At 55.9% G+C, this 27085-nt stretch overlaps 2 protein-coding genes across 4 annotated transcripts in view; one reads left to right on the top strand and one right to left on the bottom strand.

Annotated features, from left to right (window-relative positions):
* Positions 1-9620, top strand: part of KANSL3 (KAT8 regulatory NSL complex subunit 3) — a 78962-nt gene extending 69342 nt beyond the window's left edge. The window contains exons 23-25 of one of the 2 annotated variants that reach the window (XR_010021629.1): positions 1882-1972; positions 3816-4107; positions 9311-9620. The gene's annotated coding sequence lies outside the window, so the exon portion shown is untranslated. Of the gene's footprint in view, positions 1-1881; positions 2030-3815; positions 4108-9310 lie in introns of both variants that reach the window. The other variant, XR_010021628.1, reaches the window with a different exon arrangement.
* On the bottom strand, positions 3967-17407 carry ARID5A (AT-rich interaction domain 5A). Of its 2 annotated transcripts, XM_063077667.1 has the most exons (7): positions 17314-17407; positions 9204-9316; positions 7555-7693; positions 7147-7199; positions 6636-6733; positions 6035-6194; positions 3967-5664 (listed from the first exon to the last, which is right to left on the bottom strand). In XM_063077667.1, the coding sequence occupies exons 1-7, from the start codon at positions 17315-17317 to the stop codon at positions 4432-4434; spliced, it is 1800 nt and encodes a 599-aa protein (XP_062933737.1). In that variant the 5' UTR covers positions 17318-17407; the 3' UTR covers positions 3967-4431. The 2 variants fall into 2 exon arrangements, with proteins under 2 accessions (XP_062933737.1, XP_062933738.1); XM_063077668.1 differs by lacking the exons at positions 7555-7693; positions 17314-17407 and having other exon boundaries at positions 9204-9222.
* Positions 17408-27085: the final 9678 nt, after the last annotated feature.

Here is a 27085-nt window from a genome sequence, read left to right as displayed (position 1 = left end):
GCCTTGGCTGATCTTATGACTACAAAGCAAGCAAGACACCGCCTAGTGTCTGAGCAGCGGCAGGACTCTGGCTTGAGTGGTGGGGCCCAGGGCAGGTGGCAGAGGACTGGGTCCTTCAGTGTTGGGGAGACTGATGAACAGATGGATCTCCCTGTCCAAGGGGCAGCAGCCACTACTCAGCTCCAGTAAGTGGTCCCAAGTGGCCAGAAATTCTGGTTTTTAAAGAGAAGTCTAATATCCAAATTTGTAATGCAAAATCTAATTTTTAAATGCTTGCAACTCCATTAAAAAAACATTTAAACATCTTCAGGCCACTGTCACTGGCAGCCTCTGGTCTTGAGTCCAAATCTTTGCTGAGCCATGGAAATCTCTCACCTGCCTGGGCTCCCAGCTGCCCTCCCAGTAGGTCTCTTGCAGCCCGCTGCTGTGTCCCCCTCTGAAGACTGCTTCCTGCAGCCCCTCTGGTGTGGGCCATTTCTCCACACTGTCCCAAGGTAGTTGGGACTCCTCTTTGCTGCCAGACCCTGTTAATGCCTGCTTTGAGACTACGCCCCCTGCATTGTGTCCTTGCTGTGGACCCTGGAGTCCCCCTCCCCAACCCTTGTCAACCTAGCCCTGGCCCACTGGTGCTTGCCCAGCACCACTGCTGTCCGAGTTTGTGATTTCAGGGCTTCCCAAGTCCTGACTTCTCCATTCACTGGTCTCTCCTCCAAGGGTATCTTTCCCACCCTAACTTGGCACCCGCTCCCGTGGATGCACCCAATAACTGCAGTAATTCCAGCCAGCCCTCTTCTCTCGCCGGCCCACTTTCTGGAGTTCTTGGAGCCCACTGCCACCTGTGGTCCATCAGCCTCACTACCTGTCAGCTCCTCCTCACCCAGCTTTGATTCCTTGGCCCTCCATTGCGGTACTCCCTGCACCCGCCTCAGCTCCCTGTCCCCTTCTGCTTCAGCAGACTCTGCAGCTTTCCCCTACTGAGTCTGCACCCAGCTGGCTGCCTGGTCTCGCTGAAACTCAGGCCACTGACCTCAAGCAGAACCTGGTGCTTTCCAGATACCTGAGGGTGCTGCCCTGCTGTGGCCTTCCTCCACTGTGAGATCACTAGTTCCTCCTTCTTCCTCCACCTCAAACCTCCAACCCCAGTCCCCACCCTCACTCTCTGCTCACTGAAAAACAGAAGCACTGGCCAGGCACGGCCACCCTGGACCTGTACCCAGATATGCTGCTTTCCTCCATCTCCGTGAATGAGCTTCCTGCTCTGCCCTTGCCCCCTTCCCCCCCCCCGGAGCATCCAATCCCACCCAGAAGCCATGGGGCTCTTGTTAAACCTGGAGAGCAGGACACTCCTGTGTCCATCTTGTTTCTGGTAAAAGCCTGACTGACCCAGCGGCCTCAAAGGCTCCATACACATGGCCTGAGCCACCTCTTGAATCCACATCTCTCCCCCTCACTCACTCTCCTCCAACCTCATGGGCCTTCTAGCTCCTCGGACACTCCCGCCTGCTCCCATGTTGGGGACTTGATCCTCGTTGTTCCCTTCGCTTTTCCTCCACATGGCTCCCCAGTCACCTCCTCCAGCCATTGCTCAAACACTACCTTCTAGTGAGGCCCTCTCTGGTCACTCTAAAAAAAACTGCACCTGGAAATGGGTAGTGGTGGCGGTTGCCTGATGTTGTGAATGTACATTGAATTCCACTAAATTGTATACTCAAAAGTGGTTAAAATGGAAACTTTTGTGTTATGTTAGATTTTAACCACCACAACAAAACTGTACACCCACTCCCAGCCTGCTGCTTTCCTTCCCAGCCCTAGTTTTATCCATGGCACTCACCTTCTCCAGACACGCCCTGTATTCCACCCATTTGTTTTCTGCATCCCCAGGTACACAGCATACCAGCTCCCTGAAGGTGAGGACTCAAACATTCTGTTCACAGATGTATCCCAGCGCCGGGGACGCACTAACAGATACTCAGTGAGCATCTATCTGTTGAAGATCTGACACATGGCCTTACACTCAAACTGTCACCAGGTAAAGGGGCTGGACTCGTGGGTGCCTGAGCAGAGTGGCCTCTAGTCTCTACCACCATCAATAGCTCCAACACCACAGATGGTTTGAAAGGGGTCCTCAAAATGGCCCTGAAACATGACATGCCCCAAACATAGGTGCTGTCAGCCCTGGTGGTCTGTGAGTCCCCAGGGAAGCATGTTAGGGATTGTCAGGACCTCAGCAAAGGGCTTATGAAGAGCAAGGCGGCCTGGGGCACACCTGCCTACATAAGGAGCACTGCCAAGTGCTGTAGCCCTCAGAGCTACATCATCTCTGCGAACTGTTTCCTCATTTGTAAATGGGGATAGTATCTTACTCTGGGAATTGTGAGGAGTGAAGAATTGTGTAGAGCTAGCACGCTGGAGCTGCAGAGATCAGGGCCCCAGAGGTTTTCCGGGCAGTGCAACCTGCATTTGGCTCTAGTGTCTTCTGCGCCTAAGTAGGGGCCACAGCATCCTGTCAGGCTGCCCAACTGTTCAGGACTCAGACACCCAAGCGAGGTGTATGCTCCAGACCAGCCTCCAGAGGGCACCACCATCACGGCGCTGAGCCTTCTATGCCCGAGTCCTATTGCCATGGCATCTGCCCAACTTTGTAAGGCCGATGTTGCTTTGCAGATGAAGAGGACCCCAGCAACTCTGCCCCATCTCAGGCAGGACTCTGCATGCACCAGATAGCCTCAACTTCCCCTTATCTGGGGGATCTGACCCGATGACCTGCGGCCCAGCACCCAGGGCATTTGCTTGGAGGGTGGGCAGAACTCAGTTCCCTCCCCCTTGTCAAACACTCAGCCCCCAGAGGCTAGGAGGGGAGGCAGCGTGTGGATGCGTGTGGGAGTTGGGAGCTCAGGGATGGTCACACAGATACTCGGGCTGGCATCTTGGCGTCTCCTAGGAGGGAGGTGGGGAATTGGGAGATGCCCCTGCAAAGCCCGAGTCCTCTTGCAGCAGCAGTGACCACCACCTTTTGCTATCCCTTGCTGGCCTCACTTGGAGGGCACCTGTACCTGAGCTCCCCTCCACAGGCACGCAGCCCCGGAGGCAAAGGAAGACAGGATGGCCTTCCCACCTTGGCCGCCCACTCCTTGGTGCCAGGCATGTTGCATGTGCCCTCACCTGGGTTGTCATCCTTGATGGTGGCCCTGGGCAAGCAAGACCTCTTCTGTCCCTAGCCTTGACTTCTCCACCTATGAACTAACAGGGTCACACTTGGTTGCCCTTCCTACGCTCTAAGGTAGCAATCATCCCTGCAGACCCAGCACCAGACAACAGAGCAAGTTCCAGTGGTGCAGGTCAAAGACCACCCTCTGACCTGGCCCCACATCTGCCACCGCAGCATCTGCTTGGCAAATAGTGGCACCATCTCTCCAGGAAAAGGTGTGAAGCTGTTCTGAGAACAGGCTACCTGTTAGGGGAGGGGAGTGACACCTCTGAGAGGGGCTCTCCATCCCTCCCTCCTCCTGAGACAGGGCCCTTACTCCCCACCCAGAGCCTGCAGGAAGTAGGGCATCAGGCTGCAGAGTTCCTACAGGAGCCTCCTGGTGCACCCACATCCCAAACCTGCTGGAGTTTAACAATTCAGATGCCCAGGTTGAGACTAGCCCCTACGCTCCTCTTTCCCTTCCAGGCCTGTCCTGTTTGTTTGGGGCAAGCAAGTGGAGGTGCTGTGGTGGTGGTCACTGAGAGGATTCAGCAGCAGGCCCCATAAGTCTGCGTCCACCGCTGGGGCTGACTAACTCGGTCTTCCTGCTCCCATCCTCAACCCCCAGCTCACAGCCTGGACTCCCACTGCCTGCACAGCCCTGCCCTCCTACTCGCCTGCAGGGGGACCTGGGTGCATTGTGGATCCCCATCTGCACAGAGGAAGGCAACAGGCAGCCGTCCCAAGGCTCACCTAGGAAGGCAAACTGAAGGCACAGGACGAATGTCAAAGCCTGATGGAACGTGAACCAGAACTCTGCTTGGGGCCTGCTCTTCCGTGAGGTGGCACCGTCCAGCTCTGTCTCCTTGGCTCCCACTGGCAGCCCCACCCACAATCTTGCCTGAACACCTCAGGGCTAGGTGGGTTCACACTGATGTCTTTATTGGATTTTCCGCCAGCTGCCATCCTCTGATCCTCACCCAGCTCCCGGCCTCTGTTCTGGCTGCTCCTGCTGACCCTGCACCATTCTTTCCCAAGGCCTTGGGACAACTGGGTCCCCAGTCCCTGGGCTTGGGCTGCTCCCTTGAGAGACAAACCCAGTTTACCTGCTGCCTCCCTTTTTGTGCCAGGCTGCCCAGCCAGGAGCCTGGGTAGTGGGCTCCAGTCCAGAGCCCCTGAAGCGCCTCCCTATCTCCGGCCACATCAGACCCTCTGCAGTGCAGTGCAGCGCCACGGGCTCTGACCTAAAGCTCGGTGTTGAGGTGGAAGAAGTGGGGTGCTGTATAGGTTGTGATGGGGGGTACATGCCAGGCAGATGGTGCTGGGCCAAGTCTGTGGCGGAGGGTACCATCAAAGGACGGAGGGATGTGCATCAGGCCGGTGGCTAAGGGTGAGGGGCCTGTAGTGGCCAGGAAGTGGGCTGGGAGGGCCGGGATGACCAGGGGGCTGAAAGGGAGCGCAACCTGGCCCTTTAAGGGGTCCGGGGTGCTGGCGAAGTTCAGAGGGCAGCGCAGCATGGTGCCCCTGTAGACCTCTGGGGGGGCAGGCCCCAGGGCTGGGCCCAGCAGGCAGGAGACAGCCAAGCGAGGTCCCCCAGTGGGTTTGGCCCCACACTCCTTGGCATCCACCTCCTTAAGATAGGGAGACACTGCCCGCAGTCTTTTGCCACCAGCAAAGCCCTCTTCTTCCAGGCTGCGCTTTTGGCTGAGGCCTGGGCTGCTGGGGAAGGTGGGCTGGGGCCTGGGGCTCTCAGCAGGGACTTTGGCCATGGGAGACACCCAGCAGGCTTTGGGCTTGGGATAGAGGCCACCCTTTCTGGAGCCGCCTTTGTGGAATGCAGAGGGGCGGTTGGCATCCCCACCCCACACTAGCTGGGGCTCTTTGACTGACAGCCCCTCCTCTTTGCAAGGAGGCCCCAGTGGCACTCCATCTTTAAGACTGGAGAAGAAGTCCCGGGGGTGCTGGCTGACAGGCTTCAGCACCTTGGTGGGGCAGGTGTGGAAATAGCCCGTGAAGATGGGGGCTGCTGGGCAGGGGACCGCCTGAGCCTCCTCCCTGAGGCTGCCGCCAGGGGCCTGCAATCCTTCCTGAGGGGTCAGCCGCTGCCTGGAGTTCTCAGCCGGCCCTCCTGGGCTCCGGGGACTCTCTGGGGGGCGAACAGCCGAGGACGCCTGGGGCTCCCCATCTGGGCTGCCCTCGCCGTGGCGACAGCCCTCCTCCTGGCACTGTAAGGCCCCTGCCTTGCTCACCTGGGCCAGGAGCTTCTTTTTGGCCAGTGGTGACATGATGCCATGTGTCCCTTTGCAGTAGAAGCTGGACAGGAGCCGTTTGTAGGCCTCAGGGCAGCCACTTGCACCCATGAAGGGCAGAGAGGGCCCAGAGGCTGGGCCCAACTGTTCTGTACTGTTCCTGGGGGACTCCTGGCTGGGAGGCTGTGCTGGCTCAGTGGCATCTGTTTTGGTCTTTCCTGGCACAATCTAGAATGAGAAAAAGCCATGGTCTGAGTCAGGCATCCTGACCTGGGGCCTCGGAGGCAGCAGGGTCTCAGGGGGATACCCAGGGGCTGCTGCTAGCCCTTACAGTGCCTTTGTGCAAAACTGTCAAAAGGTGCCCCATCCTCTGAGTGGACACAGCCTGGTGTCAGGACATGGAGCCCAATGAGTGGGGTGCAGGCTGGAGTGCAGACCCCACTGCCATCTACCGAGAACCTAGAGCCCCTACAGGTCCTGCCCTGGGAGCAGGCGCTGGGAGTTCTAGGCGGGAAGCCCTGCAGCCACTGCCAGGGCAGGGAGGGGGAGCTTCAAGAGGCAGGGGACAGGGCAGCCCCCAGCCTGACTCAGCGCTCACCTGGTCCATCTGCCTCTCTTCCTTGGCCTTCTTTGGCCTCTCGGTGGTCCCGTTATCCCCCCGCGGCTCCTTGGCCATCTTATATTGTTTCCTGGGCTTGGAGGGGGGCAGTGGCTTGTCATCCTCCCCCTTCAGGTGCCGCACATATGGGAGGACCAGCCTGGGGAGGAGCCGGGCACGTCCACCAGGAGGCTGGGGTGCCCACCCCACACCGCTGGCCTCTGCCTGGCCCCCTCTAAGCCCCTCTGGTCCCGTGGACACCACCACCAGGAACGTCCTCTCTGCTGGCCCCAGACCTGTCAGCTCCCTCCCTGACTGAGCAGCAGCCCACGGCTCTTCCTCATCTGTGCGGGAGGCCTGCAGTCTGGCTGGGCCCCTGGATGCAGCTCTGGGCCACGAAGAAGATGTAGCACCCATGCTGCCCTGCTGCTCTGCCAGCTTGTGGCACACACACCCTGCCCCTTCCCTGGACACTTGGGCATATTATACCCGCACCCCCTATTGACCCCACTGCACACTCTGTCAAGGCCCTGGGGGGCAAAGGCCCAGGTAACACGTACCCAGGGGCTCACAGTGGACACCCTGGCTGCCCCTGCTGTACCTCTCGTAGTGGCGGCGCGTGCATGTGGCTGCGCTGGTGCTGCCTGGGCTGCCCCCCAGCTCGTCATACACATTCTTCCAGAGGCGGCGACCGGTCACCTGCAAGGACACCAGTGAGGGTCCTCCCAGCTCCAGGTCCCCACTCACAGGGAAGGGGGCAAGGACTGCAGTTTTGCAGCTGCTTCTTCAGCAGCAGGGCAGGAGGTTAGAAAGGGTTCCTCTGGAGGCCAGCCGGTTCTCCCTCCCAGGAGCCACCTGACTGTTAGCCCAAGCAGCTTTCCGACACAGGGAGGGCAGAACAGATGGGAAAGGAGGAAACCTGCTTTGAACAGCAAAGCACCAGTGGGCAAGTCAGGCTCCTCCTCCCCGTGGCATGCAGGGGCAGGATTTGGGGACTGTCTGGAGGCAAGGCCAGATCTGCCAGGCTTGCCCCTTCCCCAGCCCCTCCTGGGGTGCAGCAGGGATGTGCAGGGAGCTGCAGCAGAGCTAGGACTCAGAGATGCTTTCCTCACCAGTTCATAGGCCCCCAGCTTCTCCACTGCCTTGTAGATCTTCCACAGGTTAACTGGAGAAAAGGGGTGGGTAGAGCCAGCTGTCAGTCTCTGTGAGGGGCAGGGACAGCTGCAACCCATTCCTATAGCTCCATCAGGCAGGCACAGACCAGCAAACACCCAGACAGAGCCACTGCAATGGATGGGCAGGCCGGGCCTGCGCACTGGTGGCCCAGGGACCGGTGAGGATAGAAATCCAGCTCCACCCGTTGCCAGCCCTGAGCGTGGAGAGAGGCATCCTTTCTTTGTGCAACCCCTGTAGGCCAGCAGCATCCAGGGTCACCCAGAGCAGAGGTGCCCGCCCCGATGCCCTGCGTGGATGGGGTCCCCTGCTGGGCCCCCCTCCCTGCCTGCACCCCAGGAACGCACTCTGCTTGAAGCCAAGATGGGGCACCCTCTCGATTGGTGTGTGTCGCTCCTTCATGAACTTGTAGAGGCTGACCAGGAAGGCCTGCTCCTCCTCCCGCTCCTGCTCCTCCTCCCGCTCCCCGCCTGCCTCGGGGGAGTCCTGGGGAAAGAACAGGAGGCATTGGGTGGGCCCCAGTTGGTGGGTGGCTGCAGACATGCAGAAACCACTGGCTGCAGTGAGGGATAAGGAGCCTGGCCCCCAGCGCCACGCTCCCCCAGGAGCACGCAGCCTACTGCTCTGGGCCAGAGTGACTGTTCCTGGGTCAGACAAGTGTAGGTTTCAGCTATCAGTACCCAGGGCCCCAGGACAGGGGCTGGCATCCAGGACCGCCACAGAGGTCGGGAAGCCCAGAGCAGATGGCTCCACAGCAGTCACGGGGCAGTCCCCTACCTTCTCCAGGCCTAGACCATTTCTTCATCTTGCTTTTGATTTGTTCTACCTCTGTCTTAGTTCTTCCATCAGACTGTGCATCCCTAGGGCCCTGTGGCAACAGCTGAAGGAATGAAGGTGCTTGATGTTTTCCAGTGCTGCAAGCTGCTCCGAGCCTCTGCTGAGGTGGCCTGCCTCTCTGACCCACCAGCCTGCCATGCTCTGGGTTTCTGTTGGCACATTTGTGTCAGATGCACAGGACTTTTGGTTTCCAGTTCCAGAGGGACAATATCTGCAGATTCTGTGCCATCTGGTTGGTGGCTTAGAGCAAAGGGGGATGGATGGGCTGGGGCTGACAGCCCAGGGCCAGTATCCTGGCCCAAGGTAGGCTCCTGCTCAGAGAGCAGGTAGCTCCTGAGTCCTCTTGAGCAGGCCCAAAACACTAGAAGGACACACACCATCTGGGCCTAGAATAGTGCAGAGAGCCACGTATTCCAAAAATATTTGATTCAAGTTTTATTTGAGTGTTTTTATGGTATCAAAGACCTCTGATAATAAACACACAACTCGTGTTACCTATGAAATCATAACATGTTGTTGACAAGGGAGCCGGCCCTGTGCAGACCTCGGAACGGGGCCTCTCACACTGTTCCTCAAGTGCACTTGCTCTCTGATCCTCTTCCCTGAGTTCCAGGCACGCTGTTAAAACTACTACCATTTGCAACAACTTCTCTACATGAATCAGGATATTTTCTCCAGACTGTGCCACCAAAGCAAATGGCCAAAAAGAAAGGAAGCTGAGGCTGAGTGTGCTCCAAAAGTGCCACCCACAACCCCTCATTCAGATTCTCTGTGCATCATACGGCCTTGTTGATCTCACTGAGTAACTCTATATGACCATGTTATACACATCTAGATGGATGGACGTAGATGTAGTTTTATATCATAGAATAGTGCTTTTGTCTGTTTTACAAATCAGGATTTCAGGTCATCTTCATTTGGAAAAAGGGTTCTGCTACAAAAACTAAGTTTGAAAGCCGCTGCCACAGAGTGCCCCTGCCTGCCCAGCGCCCAGCTCTTGCACGTTCCAATGCGGAGCCCCAGCCCACTCTGCAGGATGGGGGGTAGGACTACGCCTCCCTCCTGAGAGCTTAGGGAGTCTCCAAGTTCACCTAGAGGCTGAGTGCAGGCTGAGGGTGGGTGGCAGGGAGGAGGCCCTTCAGGGAGTGGCCCAACTCACCTCTAGCTGGATGGGGCTGTGGTTCCTGCTCAGCTCACCAGTGGGCTTCGGGGACGCAGGGGGGTCTAGGGGGTCACCCTCCTCTGGCTGTTTCTTCTCTTTGACAGGGGGTGCTGCAAGGAGAGAGGGAAGAAAGAGAAGGAAAAGGAAGGAGAGAGGGAGAGAGAGCACATGAGATGGAGGTAGGGAGGAAGAGATGGCCGAGGAGAGGCCCCCCATTCTGCAGAGCTGGGAATCAACTAGGGGGAGGGGGAATCCTCAACTGCCTTCTGTGGCACGTCCTCTGCTTGGGTCCCTGGCTGCACTCAGGCTGCGCGCACGCGCACACACACATTCATGATGGCCCTCTTCTCCCCTCACCCTACGCGGGCCCCACCCACTCCACACTTGCTGCTTTTCTTTCCTCTGTTGCAGCATCTCCCCAAATCTTTGAAGGAAACCCTCAACTATCTTGGGGTCAAGTTAGAGGAGGCTGGGGTTGGGCCGTGGTGCTTGGGGAAATCCTGTCTCCAAAACCTGCCCAATGTTCAGGCAGAAAGTTTCACAGCAGCTCACCTTAATCAGGGAAGCTGCCGAGGCTCCCGTGTCTGTGGCCTCCAAAACACCACAAGGGGTGCCTGGACAGTAGTTCCTCCAGCAGTAATCAAGAGAATAAGTGCCTCTTTGTAAGACATCTAACCCTCCCCCTGAGCAGAGTTCCCACTGCCCCTCACTAGGCCACGAGCTCCTCTCACCTGCAAGGGGCCTGGTGCCCTTCTGGTCTCTGCTGACAAATCCCTTCTTCTGGGTGCCTTTTCCAGCCCCAGCCTGGTGCAGCTCCTGCTCCTCTCCTGTCACCTCAGCTACTCACAGCTATCCTGACTGACCTGCCTGTTGCTTGTCTCCCTTGATAGTGAGGGGAGGCCTCCCAGCACCCCTCATGGCAGGCCTCAGGTCAGCTGGAATGAATGAGGCTCATGACAACCCTTCATGGAGGGCAGGAGCCACAGGCTGTTTTACTAAGGGCAGCCATGTGCTGATGGCTGCAAAAACGTACCACCTCTGCCATGCAAAAAAAAACAGCCATTGGAAGCCACCTCAGGCCACATGGTAGGATGGCAGATTCCAGACCAGGAACCGATATCTTTTCACAATCTTTTCTCTCTTTCCTTTTTCCTTTTTGTTAATCTAGTATGAACTGTCCCATACTCCTGTTCACTCCAGCTCAGGAAATCCTTATTGTTAAGAACCTGTGAGATTTCCTCTCCGTCCCAGACAGAAAAAGAATCTTCTTAGAAATAATAAACCCACACCAACACAACCCAGAAGGCCAGCGGTACCCAGACGCACATGGCGTTAGAATCCTTGGCCACTGAATGGCTCCCCTCTGGTAGCCATTCATATGAGTGCTGTGACACCTGCAACTTCTCGCTCACACCGTGTGGGTCCTTGGCTCTGCGTCCCCGGCTTTTTCAGGTACGTTCTTTCATTCAGTCCAGGAGGGATCCCACTTTTTGTTTTGTTGTGTTTTGGGGGATCCCATTTTAAAGAGGGGGAAACTGAAGCCAGAGAGATTAAGTTGTTTATTTCCCGGAGGAACTAAGACTCAAAACAAGGTCTGTCGGACCAGCAGTCCAGTGGCTGCTGTGGTTATCATGAACCTTTGCAAAGCCTTGATGAAGAGTCCAAATAAGTGTGGAGAGAAACCAACCCTAAGGGTTGTCAAAGAGAGAGAGATTCGGGCCACCCTCTGGGGCTGCTTTCCAACTGTTCGTGACATGGCCAATCTCCAGAAATCCTGGGTGCTAACGACTGACCCACCAGACTGATGCCTTTCCGACTGAATCCTCAGGTGGCTCTGTGCCTCAGTCTTCCCTTCTGTGAGATGGGAGAGAAAGACTCTGGAGTGCTTTGCTAACTACCCATCAATTCCTGAAGTTTCCAGATCAGTGGAGCGGCTCTTCCTGCCAGCTCTGCTTGCACATCCTCCCTCCCTTCTCTCCTGCTCCTCAGAGCATCAGCATCCAAGGACTCTCTCCGCCTGCTCCTCACTGGATCTCTCTTACAAGCTTGCTATGTGACCCTGGCAAGTCACTGCCCTTCAAACTTCAGAAAAATAAAGTGGCTGCACCAGGGCCCATTAGATTCACCTGGAGAAGCGTTTTTAAGACACTGATGCCTGGCCCCCACCAGGGTCTGATTTAAGGTCCTTCATGGGGCATCGGTTTAAAGCTCCAGCAGGCAGCCAGGTTGAGAGCCAAGGGCCAGAGGATCCCTAGTCTCTCCTGCTCAGTACAGAGTTTGTGAGCTCTGCGTGGGTCATACTCAGGGAAAATCTCCTAGAGTTGGGCACTTGGGTTACCTGGAAAGGAGGTCACCAATCCGAGCTGTTTAACCCCCAGATGGGAAAGGTATTAGAGCTCTCGCCTGAGCCACAAAGGGAAACACTCTTTCTCTCCGTGTCCAGCCAAGTCCCCAAATGAACTCGGCCTCCATTCTCTCCCAGCCAGGGCTGCACCCTCTGTCCTGGCAACACCTTCTGGGCTCCAGACCTTTGGGCCCCTGCTTCCGCAGCCTTAGATGAGGGAGAGGGGAGTCCTGCCCCTCCTCTCCAGGGTGTGCTCTGTCCTGTCCCTGGCTGCCCTAATCCTCCCTTCCCCGATCATTTATAGATCAGGGTTCCAGATAAATCTTCATTTGTAAAAAGGGTTCTGCTACAAAAAACAAGTTTGAAACCCACTGCCATTGATGTTGGTTGAGTCATCCTGCCTGCCTGGCTGCCAGCCCTCACACCTCCCAATGCAGAGCTCGAGTGGGGGGCTGGAAAGAAGGAGCTTATGGAGACGACAACCCCAGTCTCCCAGGCTCACCCAGCCCACGGAGGCAGGACACCTGGCCCCTGCGTGGCTGTCTTGTTCCAAGCTTGAGTGTGTAGATCCCTGCCTGCGCAATGCCTCAGATGTCCTATTTGTCAAGGCAGAGGTGCATGAAGTTAAAAAAAGAAAACATATGCTCTCCACAAGAATGTCATTCAGACATCGACTTTTTCCATCCAGGAAACAGTAATGATGATAATGGCGATTACTGTTTCACTGTTTACCTTGAGCACATCTGGAATCTATTCTGGTTTAAGGTGCGAGACAGGGATCTAACCGCATTTCCCCCAATGGTTGGGTGGTCCCAGTATTGATTGAGTGATCCCTCCCCTGATGATCTGAAATGCTATTTTCCCCACAATCTCAATGCTAGTACGGAACACACCTGGGACTATTTCTGGACTTTCTATTATGTTTCATCCTTTGTAGAACGCTGGGACCTGTGCACACTGTTTAGATTTTTGTAGCTAGTAAAACAATTTACTCTCCAAGGGCAGGCCTCCGGTCATTACACTTCTTCTTAAAATATTCCATTTGAACTTTGGGATAATTTTGTCATATACTCTTAAAGAAAAATAAAACACTACTGGGGTTTTGACTAAATTTGAGGACAAAATACAGCTTTATAATATTGCATCTTTCATTTCATGACCATGTCTCCAATGATTCAGGTTCCCCTCTGCAGTCCTCAGAAGTTGCTGGTTAAAGCTCTTATGCCTTTCCAGCTGAGTTTATTCCTAGTTTGTTCGTCAAGTTTTGTGCAGTTGGGTAATGGTGTTAGAAAAGCCCTAATAATCAACAGGAGGACTTCATTCCACAAGTCACCCGTGATTTTCTCATATCACTGCTGGGAAGAGGATTGAGGGAGGCTGGGTGGCTGGGCCATAAGATGAGCCCGGGTCCATAGTGACCCAAACCCTCACTAGGCAGCTAGTGGTTTGGCAGAGTGCTGGGCTGGAGGATTGCCCAGGGCCCTTTCTCTATATAAATCTGATTTCTGTTCAACTCAGTGGCTCATGTCTGAGTCACGCTCAACTCCAAGAGCCTAAAACTACGTCATGAAGAGGTTAGTTTCAGTCACTCATTCCAATAGAGGATGCTCCCTAAGGTCTACTTGTTCTCAAGCCATTCCCTTTGTCCCACACCATGTGCTCCACCAACTCAAATCAGTGCTCTGGGCAGCCTTGGGCTAGGAATCTTGTACACTGCCTCACTGAGTCTTCCCAGCCATCCAGTGGGTATTGTTTCCTCCCCCCCTTTTTTTTGTCTTTTTTCGTGACCGGTAAGGGGATCGCAAACCTTGGCTTGTTGTCGCCCGCACCGCGCTCAGCCAGTGAGCGCACCGGCCATCCCTATATAGGATCTGAACCCGTGGCGGGAGTGCCGCTGCGCTCCCAAGCGCCGCACTCTCCCGAGTGCGCCACGGGGCCGGCCCTGTTTCCCCCTTTTAACTGATGTAATACCTGAGGCTCAGAGAGGTTCAATAATTTGCCAGAAGTCACACAGCTTACCAGCGGCAGAACTGGGATTCAGAACCAGAGCAGTCTGACTGCTCCAAGACACTGAACCCTGAGATCTAGTTTTTTGTTTTTGTTTTTGTTTTTTTTTTAAAGATGACCGGTAAGGGGATCTCAACCCTTGGCTTGGTGTTGTCAGCACCACGCTCAGCCAGTGAGCAAACCAGCCATCCCTATATAGGATCTGAACCCGTGGCCTTGGTGTTATCAGCACCGCACTCTACCGAGTGAGCCACGGGCTGGCCTGAGATCTAGTTTTTTTAATGCAAGCAGGGAGACTCCAAGTACCTTGTCTATGCTCAGAGGGTGCAAACTTGCCCACTTTCCCCGAGTGGATCTGCGAGTGGATCTGCGGTCTCCCGTCACATCATCCCTGCTACTCTGCTAACTAGAGCTAGTCAACAGTGTTGACTGCTAAGGCAGCTAGGCCCCCAGATGGGAGGGGACCAGTCAAAAGGCTGCACCTTCAGAGAGGTGGGCAGCAGGGGCAGAAGCTCTAGCCCCTGGGAATCAATTCCCCTGATCTCAGGGAGCCCCCAGAGGCCCCACCACCTTTGCATAAGGGATGTTGTCCACACAGTCTTGAGGCTGACACCTACTGAGATTTCTTTAAGTGCCACCTCTTGTATGAGAGTAGGGGGCCAGCTCCTGGTCAGGGCTCAGCCTACCTGGGATGGGGTGGGGTGGGGATGGGGGGGGCTTGTGCAAAGGGAAGAAGGTGAAGGCAGTGGCAAGGTGGGGGCAGACCGGTAGAGGTGAGTCTCTGAAAACAAACTCAAGACGTCTTTCCTGGCTTAGCCAGGGCCAGAAGGTGGGTATGGGGCAGTGAGATGGGCGTGGGGAGGTCAGCGGGACCTGTGAGCCTGCCCCCTGCCCTGCCAGACAACGGGCTGAAATCATATGAGAGCGGGACAGGAGGAGAGATGGGGCAGGGGGCACTGCACTACAGAGGTGCATCTTTTACCGAGTCAGTTGCTGCTTCTATATCTCAGTCTCCCCATCTATAAGATGGGTTGCTCGACTCAATGGGCCTAATGTTCTAAGCAAAAGAAAGCGAGAAAGGAGGCTTCCCCCACAAACCGCAGCCTAGCATGCTGTGCGTGTGCACCACTCCTCAGTGAGACCTGAAGCCCGCCTGCCGGCTCACTCCCCACAGTATCTCACTGCCCAGCAGGTGCTCCAGAAACATCAGCCTGGTGGATGCAGGATGAGCCCACTTGATACCCCTGATTCCTAGAGAGGGGCTGTGACTAGTTCAAGGCCGCACAGCTCTTGCCGATGGGCCTGCTGAGCATGCGCGCACCCCCCCCCCCCCCCCCCCCCGCCACCTCACTCACCCTTGGTGTGATGGGAAGGAAATGACACTTCCTTTCATGAAAAGTCACTGACTGGGAACACTGTGTCAGTTACAGCAATAATGGTAACAGCAGCCTCAATAACAACTAGCAGACACTGCCCCACCCCCTCGCCTGAGGTTGTTGGCTTAAGTTTCTCTCAGCTTTCTTAGCTCGGAGCCGGAGCCGAAACAAAGACAGCCTTTGAAGCGGCCAGTCCATTCCGTGGCCCAGGAGCTGGCTGCCTGGCAGTCTCCACGTGGAGCTTGCTCCAGTGGGTTTGGGGTTGGGGGAGACCTGTCAGCACTAAGGACAGAGGAACTGGACATGGGACCCCCAAGGACACAGGGTGCAGCTCCAGCCACAGCCCAGCCTCAGTACCCCAGCTGGGGGAGGGGGAAGGAGAGGGGAAGAGGGACAGGGTCTGGGAGAAGCTGGGGCCAAGATGAGAATCTTGAGAGGGAACAGAAAAGTAGGGGGTGTGGGGAGCACCGCATGTGAGACTACCAACTCCCAAACTCCGCTGGGGCTCCCTGTCCCTCTTTACCCGGTTCTGGCATGTCCTATAAGATCCTGTTCCAGGATGGGCTGAACCCAAGTACCTTCCCACCAAGTCTGGGTGATATTTGATGGTAACTGTAATAGCTCCATCTATGGACTGTTTCCTATGTTCCCATTCCACCTATGGAGAAACAAGGCTCAGAGGTGTTAAGTGACTTGACCAAGATGTCACACAACAGAACAGGATGAGAGAAAGGCCACCTGGCCCCTGCATGGGGCACTCCTCTGCCTCTCCACTTTTCCATTCCCCTCCTGGACATCCCCCCTACCCCGTGTGGCCCTCCAGGCCTGCGGACCCAGGCCTAAGAGGGAGTGTGGGCCATTCCAGGCCAGTTTCCCTTCTGGAACAGAAGGACATGGAGAAGGAAGAGAGGAGCAGAGTCTTGGAGGACTGTCTCTCACTCACTGTGGTTGCTAAGCCTGTTTCTCAGATGCAAATCAAAGATGGAGGGGCTGATTCTCTGAGGTCCTTTCTACCTCTGTCACACCAAGTTCTAGACCCCAGGCGGGTCCCCAGGGCCGAATGGACTCTGGAACACTGCTCTGGCAGCTGGATCCCCTAGCCGCCATCTCTCACCCCTCCTCTGCACCAGCATAGCCTATAGGCACAGAGACCCTGTTGGGAGCGCACATGGGCTCCCAACAGTGGGGCTTGGGTGGGGCAAGAAGCACCTGTTATCCTCCTCTGGGCTGCGCAGAACCCTCCCTGCCGGCCCAAGACTCCACAAAGGGACGCGGGGTCTGGCCAGCGCAACGCCTCGGGACCCACCTCGGAACCCCTTGAGCCCTCGGGGATCTGGCATGCGGCAAGCTCCACCGCGCCTGCGAGCGATGGAGGGCGGTGCGACCCCGGCCTGGCCGCGCCCCCAGACCCCGCGGAGGGACCGAGATGCGGCGCCCGCGTTGCGCCCGCAGCTCGGGCTGAGCGCGAAGCCCAACATCTCTCCTTGCACGCTCCCAGCCTGCGCTTCTGCCCTCTCTTCCTCCCACCACTCCCCGGGCCGCCACCCTGTCCCTTCTGGAGACTCGAGGGAAGAGAATTGGGAGGACACTAGAAAGAGAAGAGGAGAGCAAAGAAGGAAGCTACCTCTTTCCTGCCGGGGGCTGGGAAGGGTGGACAGGAGACAAGAAGGGAGAGACCAGAGAAGAGAAAAGGGAAGAGAGAAGAGAAAGAGAAGGGGCAGGGGCCGAGTGCTGGTAACCACCGGACGGTCTGCACGCCCCGCGGCTGAAAGAGGAACAGTTGATTCTTCAAAGTGCATTGAGCAAGTTCTTCAAAACCCGCGCAGTCACTTTCAGGAAACGGCGGCCGCAGTGGAAAGCGCCCCGCGCGCGCCCAGCGCACCCGGCGCCTCTTCTCGGCGGCGCCCGCGGCTTCTGAGAACCCGCGGGGATGTCACGGGGGGGAGGGGGCTGGGCGGCAGAGAAACTGCTGCTGACAGCTGTCACAACAAATTAGCTGAGACCAGCTCGAGATTGAAACCGCAGAGGAAGTGGGATGACAGAGCCGTACAGGGCTGGGTAAATTTCAGTCAAGAGACGGAGACAAGAGTTTCGAGATAAACGCCCGGGAAGCCCCTGGCCGCCAAAACTTTTTTGTCTTTCCTTTTTTCGAAGAGCGCGCGCAGACACCCAGCCTCACCCCTCCCGCGCCGGGCGAAGGGCGCTGGCGCCCCGGGCCGGGCTCGCTCGCCGCCGCCCTCGCCCCGGAGCCCACCCCAGGCCCCGCTCCGCTCCCCAAAGAGGCACCGACGGCCACGAGGGCCGGAGGAGACTCGGAGCCGCAACCCTCGCCCTCCCCGCGGGGCCGCCGAGCCCCGTCACGGACCACAGAGCCGCTTACCCATGACCCGGCGACGTCCCGCGGCGCCCGCCCGAAGACCCTCGGCACGCGAGGTACTTCGGTCCCGCGCTGTCGGCGCTACTGGCTCGCGGAGCCCCTCACCGGCCGCCTCCCCAAGGCCCCACCCCGCCCGGGCACCGCCCCCGCCCCGCTCTGGGCTCCCATTGGTGGACCTGTTCTTTCGCGCCGTGCAGGGACCGCCCCCTGAGCACGGGGAGCTCTGGGAGTTGTAGTACGCGCCCCCTCCCCCGGCTTAAAGACTAGGGCACCTGGAACAGGCTCCTCACCTAGAGGGGCTGAGACGGGACACTCAAGAACCATTGCTGCCTTGTGCCTCCTTTTCCCTAGAGGCAAAACCAGAGTCTTGGAAAATTCCTCCTTGTTCTAGGAAGGGCTCGGAAGGCTGGGTGGGGTGAGCAAAGTACTTCTGACTTTGACTTGAAAGTGGGCTTGGGCATTTCCTAACTCCCACCCAGCCCAACATAAAAGGAGAAATGGTGTGTTAGTTAAACAAGGGCCAAACGAGCAAGTCCTTGGCCTAGGCTCTGTGGGGTCCCAGAAACTCCTGGTGTTCCAGGCCTGCCCTTAATGGCCAATATCCGCATATGTCATATGACAGAGTGACAGCTACAAGCTGAACGGTCCAAAGAGGGGGCACGACCTCAACAAAGGGGGATGAGAGTGAGGCTTAGGGTGCGTGGCTAGAGGAGGTGCCAGCCAGCCACAGCAGTAATGTGGACCTGTGCAAGCCGTAGAAGAGGAAACTGAGGCTTAAGAGCATAAAGTCTCAGAAAGTGGCTAGCTAAGACTTGAGCCCTGTTCCTAGCACATAGTAGGTACGTTAAAAAAATTTTTATTTAACTTTAATACTCACAACAGTTCTATGCATTTCACACCATCACAGTCCTCATTTTATAGGGTAAAACAGATCTGAGAAATTAATTAGCTCAAGTAACACAGCTGGTAGGTAGTGGAACTAAACCCAGGCATTGGGGCCCCAGAAGAGGAGCCCTCGTACACAGGCTCTCCCGAACTTTGTTTTTCCCATCACTTCCCACCCGTCATACTGGTGCTCCTCTTTAAACAAATGGAGCAGGGATGCAGGTGGTCCAACCTGAAAATGTGGCCCTTGCCCTTTGGCCCTAGGTTGGAAGGCTTCTACAAGCTTAGCCCAGAGCAGACAGCACTGTGGGCTCTGCAGGAGAAACCCCTTGTCTCCTTCATCAAGGGTTGGTTTGTAAGAGCCAGCGCCTGTAGATTTGGTAGTAGATACAGCACCGTCAATATTTAGTAACTGCCTAGAACAATCATTATAATGGTGATTATAACAGTGCACCCCACTTCCAAGTTTACAAGCCACTCTCCCCTCCAGGAGAGCTTAGGCTGTGGCAGAGGATACTATGATGAAATGCTATCAGGAAGCTTAACAGGCTTCCAGCCCCACTTTTGTCCATTCTGTAAGGATTAGTTGGACCAGGCACTATGCCCAAGGGTGGGGATGGAGATCTGGATGCTGCCCTCAGGGTCACAGTCTAGGCCGACCCCTTTCTCCCGTACTCAGTACCCCCACTGACAAGCAACTCACTATCTTACAAAGCAGTAGCTCATGCCACCATAGGATAGGGTTATTCTGCCATCCAGGCAGCTGAGCACACTCTTACAGACAGTGGCTGTGATGCAAAGCCTCAGCAAGTTAACACCTGCCTGTGCCAACCTGGGAACAATGTGATCTAAATCTAATTGCCTCCTGAGGCAACTCTTTGCAATAGAAAACAATTTACAACTGGCCAATAAATCCTGAGAATGATATCTCTTCATTTTCTTCCCTGAAAGCATAAACACTTCCATTGCTCAAGCTTCTATCTCACACACCTCCACTTCCAGCCACAGCCACCCTCTTCCTGCACCTTCCAACCACAGGGTCCCAGCCCAGGATGGCCTGAGAGGGGGTCACCTATCCCCTCAATATCTTGGTGTATCTCAATAAGAATAAGAAAAATAAACCACCACTAATAAATACATTCTTTCTGTAAAAACATTACAAATAAATCATTCCTCTCTGACACCACCCCAAATCCAGTCCCCTTCCTGCCCCAGAGGTAAGAACTATTATTAGACTGGGTAAAGTCTTCCAGAACTTTCCGTATGTAATTTCATAAATATGTGTATCCATGGTATAGAAAACTATGTAGCTTTGTTTTGTGTGTGTTTTAAAATAAATGATACAATTCTGATTGTTCCATTACACAACTTGTTTTTCTTTCTTTTTTTTTTTAAAGATGACTGGTAAGGGGATCTTAACCCTTGACTTGGTGTTGTCAGCACCACACTCTCCCAAGTGAGCCACGGACCAGCCCTTCCACAACTTGTTTTTCTGATCAGCCATAGCTCTTGGTGATCTTTCCATGTTAGAACACAGATCAAGGATTAACTGCGGGTTGTGTGTCGTGTGGATCTACCACAGTGTCTTTATTCCCTTTGGTGGTGTTTAATCTTTTTGCAATTACCTGAATCCTGCTGAGAACATTCAAGACCCTCCTACAACACTTTCAGGGCTCAGGAACTGACAAAGTGTTCCCAGAGACCGAGCTAAAAGCTGCCTCTTAACTCAGGCCTCCATGTCCTGACATCTCATGTTGGCCTATTTCTAGGAAGAAAACCTGGCCCTGGAGGTGGTTCCCATCCTGGCTCTCAGAGCTGAAGGGACAATTCAAGCTCATCTGTTCACCTGGCTTCATTTTAGAGAGGAGGCCACCAGGCCCAGATAGGTTAGCAAGTTGCCCAAGGTCACACAGCAAAGTTAGTGCTTTTGCTTTTTCTGGGACCCACAAACCCATCAAGTGCATTCAGGAAACAGAACGCACAGTCAGTTTTCTGCCCTGGGAAGCTTAGTTCCCAGGCTCAGCAATTGCAAAAGGCCCCTAGGGGTTTGTTTTCAAAGGAGAAATGAAGCAGGAAGTATTTTTAAGCTGGCCCTGCCTTGCTCCTGCCTGGCTCCTTCCCGTGCTAGCTGTCCAGGAAAGGCCAGCTTCAGTGGCATTTGCAACTCATGGAAAACAACAAACGCCTGAAATAGACGATACCCAGGCTCAGGAATGGAAAAAATTGGCTCATGGTTTCAAATGCCTCTTTTAGAAAAAGACAAGAATAGCTTTTGGCCTTTGGAGAACTGCTGGGGGTGAGGGAGTGGGGAGGTGGTGGTGCTGGGCTGGGGATCAAGTCCCAGATTGCCAAGAGCCAACTTTGCCTGAAAGAGCTTTGGTCACTGTCCCTCAGAGCTCATGAAAACCAGCTTCCTGAGCTTTGTCCACACTGGGAGCCACATCTACACCTGGCTGTGGATTCCCTCCAAACTCCCCTTGGCCCTGCCCTCCAGCTGAATCTGGAACACTTCTTTTGTGCTAGGGCTGGGCTGGGTGTTCTTTTACCACCACCCCACACACCCTCCCTTTCCCCAGCCAGGTCCCAGCAGGGTGGAAACCCAAGATCCTGAATCTCCTGAGCCTGAAGGTGAAAGTTGAAGGGGAGGGGAGACGGGGGAGGGGGAGGGGTGCCGAGGGCAAAGAGAGAAAATTTGAGTTTTCATCCCCACTCAGACACAGCCCAGCTGTGTGTCCTTAGACAAGTCACTTAACCTCTCAGAGCCTCAGGCCCCTCATCGGGAAAGCAGGGATACTGCTTCATTTATTCATGCATCCAATTCATCCAGCATGTGTTATGTGGTCCTACTATGCGTCAGCACTGAGCTAGACACTGGTTCATAACCACGACCAGAACAAAGTCCCTAACTTTGGGGAGCCCTTGCCAACCTCAAGGCTGCCGAGAATCAGTCACTCACTCCTCCAGCTACTGAGCCAGGGCCTGCGGCTGGGAGGGGTGGAAACGCCTTTGACCAGCGTTCAGGCCATCGGACGCTGTGCCAGGCATCTTACGAGCAGTACTTGACGTGACAGCGCCCCTGGGAGGTGGGCACGGTACATACATCCGTGTTACCGCGGAGGACGCTGAGGAACGGAGTAAATGCTGGACAAGGCGGCGAACACAGGACTAAGGAGGGGCTGGCCGTGTGCCAGGTCCCTGCTGAGTCCTGCGGATCTGAATAACTGAGGGTCGATCTCGGTCTAGACCGGAGGTCAGTACGAAGTGCACCGGACAAGAAATTCTGTAAAACATGGGGTCCGTGTCGCGCATTAACTCCAAATAAGCTCTCAGGTGACCCTTCGGCCCTATGCTGTATGACTGTCCCTCCCGTCTGACAGATGTGTAAACTGAGGCATGTAGAGGTTAAGTGACCTCTGGCTGGCCGGACCCCCGCCCCCCCAACTCTCGCACCCAGCGGAGACGGGGGGAGGGGCGGGGAATAAGTGGTGGGGGCGCACCTGGGGCCAGGAGAGAACTACCCCTCCCAGGATGCCGTGCAAAGGGGGCGTGTAGGGGCGGGCCGCGCAAGCAAGCCTCAAGCGTCACGTCTAGGAATAGCCTCGGAGTCCGGCCAAGTCATTATAGACGATGAGTAATCCGGTTAAGTCATTTCTCTAAACACCATTCCTTGTAAGAGAATTAAAATATCAGCTTACATCAGAGGGGGAGAGGCGGGCTGCAGAGGCCAGGGCGGGAGCGCGGCCAGGAGAGGGTGCGGCTGGCGCGCTCTGCCGCTTGGCCCTGACCCAGGGCGGGTGCTGGATGCCAGGGCCCTGCCAGTTGGGTCCTGGGCTTGGACCGGACCGGGACCGGCAACCAGCTAAAGGGGAGCGGGGGGCACGGGCTGCCAGGCCTCAGTTTACCCCGTTGTTAAGGACCCTGAGGGAAGTTTGGGGCTTCCTCCTCTTGGGAGAATCGGTGTCCCACGCCGGGTGGAGGCGGACCTGCGAGGTGAATGAGGGGAAAGGGACTGGACAAGACGGGGCTGGGGTTCCCTTTTCTTACGTGTCCCCCCAGCCCCGCGATTCCAAAGTTGGTATTTCGACAGCTGCAGATCCACCGTCGTCGGAGTGGAGGGCTGGGGGACCGGCCTGGGGACATGGAGAGGGGGAAGGGGAGGTCTTCAAGCATCCTAGGAAGTGCCCATTTTCCTCCAGACTTCCAGGAAAGTCTAGGGGGCGGGGGGAATGCCTTAATTTCCATTTTTCGCCTTTTCCCCTTATTTGACCTGTATTAGGAGGACACAGTGAGGGGTGGGGGTGGCGAGGGGGACTGCCTGTGCTGAGCGCTGCGCGCTGCTTTTAGTGTCCAGAGGGAGAGAACTGGGGAGAGCAAGCTGATCAAGAAGCTGCCCCTCGGTCTCTAACACCTACCCCTTTAGCCCACCTCCAGGGCCAACAACATGAATTGGGTCGTGGCTGTGAGCAGAACGCAGGTATCATCTCCCCCTCTGTAGCCCTAACCCGGACCCTTGGCAGAAAAGGCCACTGAGGCCAAAAAACTTTCCACTGCTGTCCCAGCCAGTCCCAAGGCAGGACAGAATAACTCAAGCGATGGAGATAGCCACTGAATGCATGAGGTAGGCCAAGCCCAGCTCTAAGCCCTTTGGGCGAGTTAACTCTTGCAGTGACAGGCTTTGAGAGGCTCACAAATTCCCAAGAAGCTAAATGCACTATCAGCCAGTCACTAGAACAGAAACCTCCCAGGCTCTGGAGCACCCCCACCTGCAAGCAGTATGACCTTGGATAAATCACTTACCCTCTCCAATCCTGTTTTCCCACATGCAAATTTTGTTAGCAGCACCCAGCTTGTGACATTACTGTGAGGGGGAGAAATAACACAGGCTTCCAACAAATGGTCATTCTGTCGTGGTGGTAGTATGATGTGAAAACAGCCTCCTTTACGAACAGTATCAGAACCCCCACGAGGCAGATTCTGCTGCTTCTGAGCCTGAGGAAGAAATAAGTAAATACTTCAATAACCCCCAACAGACCCAAATATCTCTTAGCACAATACACCTGTTCCCTACACCAGGAGACCAAGCCTTGGCCACACTGCTGGCCCTGTGCACAACCCTGTCCTGTGTGTGCCCAAGAGAGGCCCAGGCTGAGTTGCCCCAGGCCCTGGTGACCTGGGATTGGGCCCTGAGACTGCTCTCCCCAGCAGGTTTTCAGGTAGTAGATTCAAGGTTTGGAGGTCCCAGTGGGGGCTTAGGAACTGGCCAGGATCCAGAATGCAGAGTGGAATTGTGGGGCAGATCGGTGACTCATCCCCAAGCTGAGTGGGCTCCATTAACCCCTTCAAAACTAGAAGCCCCCGGGCCAAGCCCGTGGCGCACTTGGTAGAGTGCTGCGCTGGGAGCGTGGCGACGCTCCCGCCGCGGGTTCGGATCCTATATAGGACTGACCGGTGCACTCACTGGCTGAGTGCCGGTCACGAAAAAAAGACAAAAAAAGAAAAAAAAAAAAAAAAAAAACTAGAAGCCTGGCCTTTGGGGGGAGGGGCTGCTCTAATTACTGCTCCCCAAATGAACTCACAGGACTTTGTAAATATGAAAACTGAAGCTTTCAGGCTTGGACTGGTCTGGAGTCCATTGGCTCTGCCCCTGGAGCACCGTTCCCTGGCTTGGTAGTTTCTGCCTTGTTCTCTAAGTCAGCCTCTGCTCCTCCAAGGCTTCACCAGAAGCAGGCACCAACATCCCACTCTGTGTCCCAGTGTTCCCAGCATATACCTCTGTTGTGACATTTGCCACACTGGTGTTCCTGTGGTCAGTCTCATGCCACTATGTGACTGGGCAGCAGCTACTGAGCCTTGATCCCCTATCTAGGAACGGCCCTTCCTATCTGCCTGCACCATGCTGCTGGCAGGGCCACAGCACCCAGGCCACAGCTCTCCCAGAAGAGGAAACTGAGGTTCCGAGTGAGAAGGTCCCAAGATAGGTTCAGAAGATCTCAGAGTTGGTAAACAAAGGAATTGGGAAGGAAGAGGAGGAAGTGACAGGCAGTGCATAATAGATGCTCAGTGAAGATCCGAGAAAGGGAACAAAGGCATGTAGGGGAGAGGAAGGGAGGAAGAAGAGCAGGATACCCCCTTCGGGTCCCACCTTGCTGCCTCCCTCTGGCACCACACTCCATCTAGCCCTTCCCCAGGGGCAGCACCTCCTAATTGTTAAGGGCAGGATCATCTATGATATTTCGGCCTTGAGCCCACGTATGCTCCCTTCTTGTTGGAGTTCCAGGCCTGGTGGTCACTCCATCCCTCTGGCCCCAGGCTGGCAGCTAGGCTCAGGGCCCCTTTACCAGGTATCCCCAATGCTGCTGGATTCTAGGCAGGAGCAGCGAGCAGGGCTGGGGCCTTGGACTCCACTCAGGGCGGCTTGGCCCCAGCTCCCTAGGGAGCTCATATTCCCCAAGTCACTGACCTGTTTGTCTCTGCAAGAGGGAGGTTCTGGGCACCCAGTAACCTCACTCTGGTGAATCTGAGGCCTGCCTCTTCTTGAGCAGGATATGCCTTGGCCTGGTGGGGAAGCGATGGACATCATTCTCCATAAGAAAACCAAGTCCCCCAAAGCAGTTCAGTTCTCCACGCTCGGCCTTCTCATCTTTAAGATGGGGAGGGCATAACAACTAGCACCTGTGCATTATTAGGTCAGCTATTTCTTATAAGGGGCTTAGAACTGTGCCTGGCAGGAGGAAACTCTCCATAAATATGAGGTCTTATCCATAGCCGGGGCAAAGCAGAAGCATGGGGAGGCCAGGCCCTCCCTCCTTGTGTTCGCATGTATCATATTTTGTTGGCCTTGGGGCTTTTTTTTTTTTTTTTTAAAATAAACAAGGGCTGCATGAAACCCCTAATATTCTGGGTAAGTTTTGAAACAGCTCAGAAATCCCCACCTCCCCTTGTGAGTCAAGGCAGCAGCAATAGCAGAAGTGCCGCTGGGCTGCTGGAGAGAAATTCTGCAAAATAACAGCTGGGTAGCCCTGTGACCCCAGGGATTTGAAACGGGGGCTGGGAAATATTAGGGTGTTCTGGAGAGGCACCGAGGCCTGAGGGCCCCAGGGATTGGGGGAAAGCATAATAAAAGCAAGTCTGGGGGTGAAATTAGTATGAGGAAGTCCCGCAAGACGTTGCCTTTTCCCGTCATGGCGATTTCGATGCTCGTTGGGAAACATCAAATTCTTTCCAAGCATTTTTCTTTTTCTAATTCGGTGCCTTAAGCACGCGCTTGATGGACCGAGCTCCGCCCGGTCCTCAGCGACCCCGGCGGGCGCCCCGCGCGGTGGCCGCCCGCGCCTGCGCCTCGGGGAAGGGAGCGCCCCGCAGCCTCCGCAGCCGCGCGGGCTCGGGCGCGGGCGCGGGCTCGGGCGCGGGCGCGGGCTCGGGCGCGGGCGCGGGCTCGGGCGCGGGCGCGGGCTCGGGCGGCCGGCGCGGGGGAGAGCGCGCCTGAGCGTCCCCGGGAGCACCGCGCGGGGTTTCGGAAAGCGCTCTCCTCGCCAGCCGGATCTGAGTCAAAAGGGGGAGCTGGCTCAAACCGAGAGAGCCATTCGGTTAGCCAAGGCCGCCAATATTTCTCTGGGGCCCAAATTACCGCCGGTTAGGGAGCGCCCAGGCTGGAGCATTGGAGCGTCGCTGGCCCCTCGGGCCTCGCTGAAAGCCCCGGGCCTCACGCAGTTCCTCTGCCCCCGGAAAAGAGGCCGGGAAGGGCTGAGTGGCGCACAGGCTCTGCTGGCTACCCGGGGTCGTCCCTGCCCTCCTCGAGGCCCAGATGATTGGGGGTCTCTGGAGGAAGTGAATGGGCCCCCCTCTTCCTGTCCCGGTAGGCCCTGCCCTGCCCCCACCCTTCTCAGGCCTCTCAACAGGCCCCTCAAGCCTGTCTGTTCCCTCTACCTTCCCTGTCCACCAGCTGCAAGTTCCTGCACACACCCTCCCCCTCCCCCGGGAGAGCTGTGCAGCTTTTCGGAAGTCTAATATTGACACACCTGGGGATCTCTACCCACTCTTGCTTTTTTTTTTTTTGTTTTTTTTTTTTTTTGTCTTTTTCGTGACCGGCACTCAGCCAGTGAGTGCACCGGCCATTCCTATATAGGATCCGAACCCGCGGCGGGAGCGTCGCTGCGCTCCCAGCACCGCACTCTCCCGAGTGCGCCACGGGCTTGGCCCTCTACCCACTCTTACAGCCAGCCAGGAATCTCATCACAGAGACCAGCCTGAAACCAACTTGAACAGGACCACTCGGGTACGTTCAACTTCCCTAACACCTGCCCTCAACTCGCAACTTCACTTCCAAGGCCCTCTGGCCAGCATCCTCACTGGTGGTGACAGCGAGGCCCAAATTTATAGGGTTTTATTGAACTGACATTCACCCAGAGAGAAACATGGGTCTCCATATAGTGGCTAATCATTTTTTTCAGGCTGAACTACCAGGGCAGAGTGGGTTAGGCAGGGCCCAGGAGGTCCCCTCACCAGCTTGTTCATTCTAGTTCCTCCAGACCCTGACTCATCTGCAGGCTGCCCCCCAGTCTTGAGGGGTGGCCCAGGCTTTGGAGTCACAGAAACTCTCTAGCTCAGGGACGCTGCTGGACTCAGGTTTGTTCTGACCTCAGGACAGGTGCAGGAAGGAGATGCTGATGGCTCATCTCTTTGGGCCACCCAGAACACCTGGCCCAGGCCTACTGCACTGCTGCCGGGCCCAGGTCGCTGTCAGCACAAAATTTGCCCTGTAAGCGGCATCATTGTGAGCTCCAGCAGGGCCGGGCACACAGCTGCTCTCACACAGAGGAGTCCTACAGACAGCAAGACAGCTGTGACAGTGTTGCATACAGGTCCTGGCCCAGTGCACACCACAACAAGG

The sequence above is a fragment of the Cynocephalus volans genome, chromosome 14 (assembly GCF_027409185.1).
Source record: "Cynocephalus volans isolate mCynVol1 chromosome 14, mCynVol1.pri, whole genome shotgun sequence".
In the NCBI taxonomy this organism is placed as follows: domain Eukaryota; kingdom Metazoa; phylum Chordata; class Mammalia; order Dermoptera; family Cynocephalidae; genus Cynocephalus; species Cynocephalus volans.
Note: the sequence above shows the minus strand (reverse complement) of the source record. Positions and strands in the feature narration are given on the sequence as shown.

Bases quoted from the DNA above. Each gene is read 5' to 3' on its own strand.
- ARID5A (XM_063077667.1), bottom strand. The intron at 6,195-6,635 runs GTACAGCAGGGG...GCTCCTCCCCAG, and splicing joins ACGCGCCGCCACTACGAGAG to GCTGGTCCTCCCATATGTGC. The intron at 5,665-6,034 runs GTGAGCGCTGAG...TTCTCATTCTAG, and splicing joins AAGAGAGGCAGATGGACCAG to ATTGTGCCAGGAAAGACCAA.